At 31.5% G+C, this 6,959-nt stretch overlaps 1 protein-coding gene across 6 annotated transcripts in view; it reads left to right on the top strand.

Annotated features, from left to right (window-relative positions):
- Nucleotides 1-6,959, top strand: part of LOC106465673 (lysophospholipid acyltransferase 5-like) — a 103,780-nt gene that overhangs the window by 13,881 nt on the left and 82,940 nt on the right. For 4 of the 6 annotated variants that reach the window (XM_013925909.2, XM_022393602.1, XM_013925908.2 and 1 more), the window contains exon 2: nucleotides 6,452-6,567. In XM_013925909.2, coding sequence (XP_013781363.1) covers nucleotides 6,471-6,567 — 97 coding nt within the window. In that variant the 5' untranslated portion in view covers nucleotides 6,452-6,470. Of the gene's footprint in view, nucleotides 1-4,102; nucleotides 4,252-5,068; nucleotides 5,088-6,451; nucleotides 6,568-6,959 lie in introns of those variants that run through there. The other 2 variants (XM_022393598.1, XM_022393600.1) reach the window with 2 other exon arrangements.

Here is a 6,959-nt window from a genome sequence, read left to right as displayed (position 1 = left end):
AAAAGATTTTTCTTAGAACTAGAAATTTTAATTTCTCTGAAATATTGTTTTCAAATTCGGAATTAATATTACATGTTTAATAGTTTACACTCAAATATATTTCTGGTAATGAACAATGACAATATTAAAAGCATATTTAGTACAGATAACTCATTTGTTGAGAAACTTTGGTTTTTATAAAATTTCGAAATGTAGTAGGATTTTCTTTCCTACAATATTGTTTTTTATTTTTTAAATTGGGTAGAATTGTCTCTGAAATGCATTTAGTCTTTCCTAGTTAAGTTGCTAACATATTGTAAACAACCACATGACTCAAAGTTATGAATTTCTTTAATGCAATGGCGAGCATTTGTGAACTTCCCAAAACTCTTCACTGTATCACTTTTCATGTGATTTATTGTGCATGCATTAGGAGAACTTGCATAAGCTCTACCTTTTGGCCATAATTCAGCATCTGTTGTTGACAGTTGTGCTGTTATTTTCTTCACTAAAAATTCTGAAGTAATTATTAGCTATTGCATCAAATGTTTCAATATATATTGGAAATTTTACAATTTCTTTATAAGCCTTACTCATGTAGTTTGCCTCTAAAATGCAGGGAGATTTTGTGACTTTGTTGTAAGCTTTTATTGATCAACATTGTTAGGCCATTAATTCCATAATTTCTGCTTAAATCCATGGTGAGGTCCATGTTTGTGTGGATGTACAGTGGCCCTCAGGTCCAGGAAAAGTATGGAAATATATAGTTTTGCTCTTCTGGAAAGGCCCTTTGTATTTCATTTCAGTGCTGTAAAAACTGGGAAGAATTCAGAAAAATAAAATTGTGACAGCAATGAAGGAATAATGGATGAATAATAAGTGGTGTTTCACATGTTTATTGACATTTCACCTGCTCTCTTCAAATCTTTATTAGCTGTGAATCAGTTGCTGAATAAGGATGTAGAAATGGAATGTTCCATAGCTGTCTAATAGGTTAGTTATTTTGTAAATATTTGTATATACCAGTTTACCACTTTCAACTTATAGTGACATCTGTGACAGTGCACAATTCAAACCCCCTATTGGAAAGTAATGGAACATTTCAAATTTTCATTTGTTTTGTTGTCATGCTCTTTGGTGACTTCTCCAAACAATGAGCTAATACACGTTGCTGTACTAACAAGGAACCACATGGCATATCCTCCCGAGAACCTTGCAGGAAAAGTCTTCTTGTATCTCCAGAAAGCACACAGAGGGTATTAGCTCTGCTCATGTGGTGCTGTTATTGACTGTTTGCTAATATATGGTCTGTAAAGAAATGGGTGTGCTTCACGGTGTGTGGAGCATTGTTTTTGAACCTTTCTTTTGCTCAGTGTATCAACTTGTGTAAATATATGAGAAACAGAAATAGACTGTTGAACTGATGATATTTTATTCTATGTTTCATGTCAAAAAGTAAAAGGAAAAAGTACGGGGTTGTGATTGTATGCATACTTACAAATCAGAAGATTATTGTTGTGAATAAAGTGGTCAGGTTGGTGTTATTTTTAATTTCTCAGCAATAGGTTTTTGTGATTGGAAATTCAACAAATTCTACCAGGTAAAATGCTGCATAATATAAAATAATAACTTTAAATGTACACAAAAATAATGATTTAAAAAGGAATAATAGTGCAATTTTCATGATGGACCCTGTGATACATTTTCCACGTCTATTTCATTACTTCGTTTCACCAGGCATAGCAAGAAAGGCCAGCCATGGGCTGTTATCATGCCTGGGGTTAAGGAGGAGTTACTTGACATCTGTGGCCACTTTGATCTGTTACTGTTTGTACCAGCCAGCTCTGCTGAGGCAGAGAGAGGATTCAGCAAGATAAAGATGGTCAAGACCAATTTGAGATATTGTCTGGGAGCTGACAGGATCACTGACCAGCTTCTGGTCATGCTCCACTCACCTTCAATAAATGACTTTGATCCTATAACAGCTATCCATCTTTGGAACTCAGGATCACTTTTCACAAGAAGACCAAATGCTGGCAGGGTTCAGATTGAAAAGCAAGTGCAGGAGAGTGATGAAGAAGGAAACAAAGGAAGAATCCAGGAAATGGATGTTGGGACATTATTGGACAATGACACCGATGCATACTAGATTTCCTATCATTATTTATTTTGATTAGGAAAGTCACTAATTTAAGTTTAACTCATTGCCACCTTAGCCATTTTAGAACTATTTGCATGCTTTCCATATGTTGCTAATTTGAGGGCTTTGTTTATTACAAACTCAAATTCACAAACGACTAATTAACAGCTATTTCAGGATGTGAAAGAACTTTTTGCTATAAAGTTATTGGTAATGTAAATTGTATAATTTTTCCATCTTCGTCATAAGTTTGACATTTTATTGACAAATATGTATCAATAAGATGGTAATGGGTTATATGGGAACAAGAATAGATTGCACTGACAGTGATGTAAAGATTTTCTTTCATTATTTGTATTGATTATTAAAAGACACTACTTTAAAGGGGAACAAAAAGTTACTGTTATACCATGCTTTAGAGAGAAATTAGATACCATATATGAAATAAAAATCATTTAATGGTCTGAAAAAAATTAAATGGTTTGACTTGTTTTTTTTTTTCTATGAAATAGGAGTTCACAACAAAATAATTTGAGATATGTTGACATCTTTAGTTTCCTGTCAGGTTACGTAACATCTGCTATTTAATTCAGATTTTCATCATAACTTCCACTATAGAGTGCATTTTACAATGAACTATAGGATTGACCTCTAAAACTGCTTGGAGGCTCCTAAAGATGCATGTTTTGGTGGCCCAGTTGGCTCCCTAAAAAAGTTAAGCATGAGCTCTGCATAATTCTTGAAACCCATAATTTTTTGCACATTCTGCTGAAATGTTTTTCATGATATCCTAATAATTATCACCATATCTTATAAGACTTCAATTTACTTCATTTTGTGCATAATAACGTGGTTTGAATTAGTTTTCAGCTAAAGGGATGCTGTCACAGTTTGATGAGTAAATCAGGATTTTTGGCCAGGCACTGTTAGCATACACTCAGGTTTAAGGAATTAATTATTTTTTTGGCATTGTAGTTATATTTGTGTTGCCTGTATTACAGTGTTAACTCTCATTCATTTTATTTGATTTCAACATACCTCATCTTTAAATTACCACATCGAAAAAAAATTGATCTGGAAAATTCCTTTAATTACAATGAATTCTCAAAAAGTGATGATTCGTATCTCATCCTGAAGTTCTGGTGATGTTGCTGGTTTGAATTAGTACCTTGTCTGTAGTCAGTGGAGGCTAACTGACTGTGAAGGACATAACTGTCATTATTCAGCATGTCATAGGTGCATTAATGCTTTCATTGCCTCATCTCCTTGTCCCTACATTGGAAGTGCATTTCCCCTTTTCTTAAACCAATCATAAAACGAAAAGTCAGCTCTACCGTCTCCTGGTTTGCACCAGGCTTCTCTTTATCTGTAAAGGACAAAGTTCCTTTTCCAAATCTCTTTGTGGATTTGATTTCTCTTCTTTACTTTCTCTTTCACCAAAATTCCTTTGCCATTCTTGGATTTCCAATTCCTGTACTCCCTTTTACCTGCTTGTGGGGCTGAACTCCTGTTTCAAATAACTCTCATGACTGGAGACTTCAGGCTTAATAAAGATATCTGGTTGATGTTTGCTTATGTGTTTAAAATGATATTGTTTTTACTTTCTCATAGATATAATATGGTTTCATTGGATTTGAAAACATGAGTTTTTTTTTTATATATAATCAAATAAAATCATCATCAATTCAGACAAATTTAGATAAGTTTCCTATTTAGTCAGTATGGTAAGCAACTGCAATATATTCTGGTGACTCAGTTCTTTGTCAAATATTATTTTTATGGTTATCCTATTCAATTAATATACATAAATAAATTGGCTAACTGGTCAAATAATTATTTCTAATTCCATTTGTGACATTATTACCCATATTATTGATAGTAAAACATCTTTTCATTATTTATCAGTTTATTTAGTTTATAGAAGATTGCATGGTTGCTGCATAGTTTAAAACAAAATGTAAAGGTGATTGTGTGATGGTATTTAGTTGGCATTAATAATTCATTTGCTTAGTAGAAAATATCCATATTATCCTTAAAGAAAATTTGCATAAATATATTTTTTAGACAAAAATTTGTTTTACGAAATGCACAACTGGTGACTTTCAGAAGAGATCTATCATATGAAAGCAAAGGTAATTTGAAAATTACTTCAAAAAAACAATGTGAATAAAAATAGGAAGAGTAATATAATGTTAGAATAATGTAATGGTTGCAAATGTTTTTTGTTTTTTTATTGTACAGAGTGGGGGCAGGTAGGGGGCATGTATTAATCGATTAATGATGTTATACCTATTACCACCTAGAGAGAATATTACTTAGTATGACAGCAGTGTTCTTCAGTGGTTGTTCAAGTGATATCTAGTGGTTATGGCCTACCTATGGTGTAGTAAAAATGACCAGTTATGTAGGTAATGAATTTCATTCAGAGTAAATGCAAGATTTCTTGGAAACTAAAGAAGTTTTAAGTTCTTAATTCTACAAGGCAATATTTAAGTAAATTCTGAATTTCCACTAGTGTGATCCTCATGACACATTTTATCTCAGCATGGCATCATCCCTATTTTATCCACCATCCCCTCCAAAAGTAACGAAATTGAATGTAAATTACTCTCTATAAAATCGTTATTGTTCGGACAAACCATAATTATTATAGTCTTCAATTTTGTTTGGTTACAGAGCTACAGAATAGAAAATCAGACCCTTCCTGCCACACCCACCTATTACATCCTCTCTTTCAGAATTCGTTGATAGTTCATTCTTATGTTTCATTATATATTGCCTATAACCAATAGAAAGTCAAGGTTTTCATCTATCAAATGACGTATTGTATAACGTTATGTTCTGAACAGCTAGATGTAAATTTTACTCGGACTTCCAACATCGTTCCCATAGGAAAGTTAATGACTAGCTTGGATGAATTTATAATGGCTCTTGTCACACAGTTAAAAAGCGAGGAAAATTTTGAGAGGTAAGTAAATTTGTCTACTTTTTGCATATTATTAGTTTATATTATTTGGTGCATTATTTAATTAAATAAAAATTATGAAGTGTATTACTATCATTAGTATAAAATATTAGGGTTAACTCTCTTTGAAACCTGACAGCAAGAAAAATGAAGATTGGTGAAGTATTTTATTTCTTGTTTATTCTTTATGTATAATTATAAAAGTAACTAAAATGTAAAAATAGGGATCCTTTCAGGTTTGTTAAGATTAGATTAGGTAAAATAATAATATTATAATAAAAGTGTTTCACGAGGCACACACATGAGCAACTCAATGGTAATGTAATTCGTTAGCATATAGTGAGCTGTATGTTCTCTGAGTGATTTACAACTTATAATGGTGCGGATACTAAATAGACATGGTTCAAACAATAAAATTTAATTATAAACAGATGTATACTGTTACGAACTTTGAGCTACTTAGGATCAATGAATGTAGTTTCATGTTACTATATGAAGTCATTCTAGACAGAAAAAAAAGGGTAATTTAGGTTTATTTCAGTTTTTTTTAGGAGGGTAACAAGGTCGGTTGAATTGACCGATCCCATATTGAGATAGGGTAGGGAAAATAACATATAAATTATAAAGTTTTACTGAAAAAAAACGTTTGAAATGCATTTAGGAGGTTTAAGGGATTACCAAGGAAATCTGAGATGAGGAAAAGTATTTTTAATTTTAACATTAAAATTACCTTGCACATGGACTATTCCAAACAAATACTCAATATATTCATGGACAAATCTTTATTTTCTTAAAAATATTTCACTAAAAAATAAGATTTTTTGTATGTGAAAGACTTGTAATATTAACTGAGAGACTGCCAAATTTTGTGATATACACACTATATTGAAAGTGAGAAGTATTAAATCTAGAAAGGCTTTAAACAAGTACAAATAGGTCACATGGTCAATCAAATTGACTTAGTCCGTGTTGCTAGAGTTAACATATATGAGCTTACTTTAGCCTATCTTGTGAAGCTTAAGACCAGAAATTTAAATTAACTGAAGCATTTGACAGGTAAAACATTTTAGCATCTTTTGTTGTATTCATCTTGACTTCAAACCTTTATATTTGTATTGGGGTACAGTGCATTATCATTCATATACTGTGTGTCAAATACCATTGAAATTGTGGACAGTTTTGTTTTACTTTATTCTTTATTTACTTTATAAATATTTATAGTTTCTGTAAAATACTTATTTTTATTTCTATCATATGTATATATAATTATTGAAGATTCTTTCTTTTTAAGATGTATTTTTTATTTTATTCATGCCTTTGTACTGCAATTTAATTGCTATCATAATTGCTTTTTTGCATTCTGTCAGATCTTTGTAGATAAGTGTCATGTCTTTGGAGGCAAATGTTGGTTGGGTTGGCCGTTTGGCTGTAGCTGTTGGATCAACAGAACCTGCACTTCGATTATTGCTGTCTGTGTTAGTTGGTAAGTGTTTTTATAATACAGTTGCAATTGAAGTTATTTAGTTGCTAGTATATATCAATAACCAATTTTGGCTGTTGGCACTGAAATTATGAGTAGTCAAACAGAAAAAGAACTATTACTTTCTTGACATTTTGTACACCTCATTGTAAAACTTTCTTTGCCACCAGTTGTAGCTTTCATTTTTTCATATAAATAAATTTAACCCTATCGCCATAGGTAGGATTACTGAACATAACACAAGGTTTTAGTGTCTTACATTCAAAATTTTATTATACTACTTTTTGCTTATGTTATACCAATTAGAATAGCATAAAATCTTAACTAATAATCCATATTTAATAGTATACAAGTTTTAAGTTCTTAATTTTACAAGGCAATATTTAAATAAATCC

This window comes from Limulus polyphemus, unplaced genomic scaffold (genome assembly GCF_000517525.1).
Source record: "Limulus polyphemus unplaced genomic scaffold, Limulus_polyphemus-2.1.2 Scaffold2017, whole genome shotgun sequence".
In the NCBI taxonomy this organism is placed as follows: domain Eukaryota; kingdom Metazoa; phylum Arthropoda; class Merostomata; order Xiphosura; family Limulidae; genus Limulus; species Limulus polyphemus.
The sequence above is the reverse complement of the archived record's forward strand: the minus strand, read 5'-3'. Positions and strand labels throughout refer to the sequence as shown.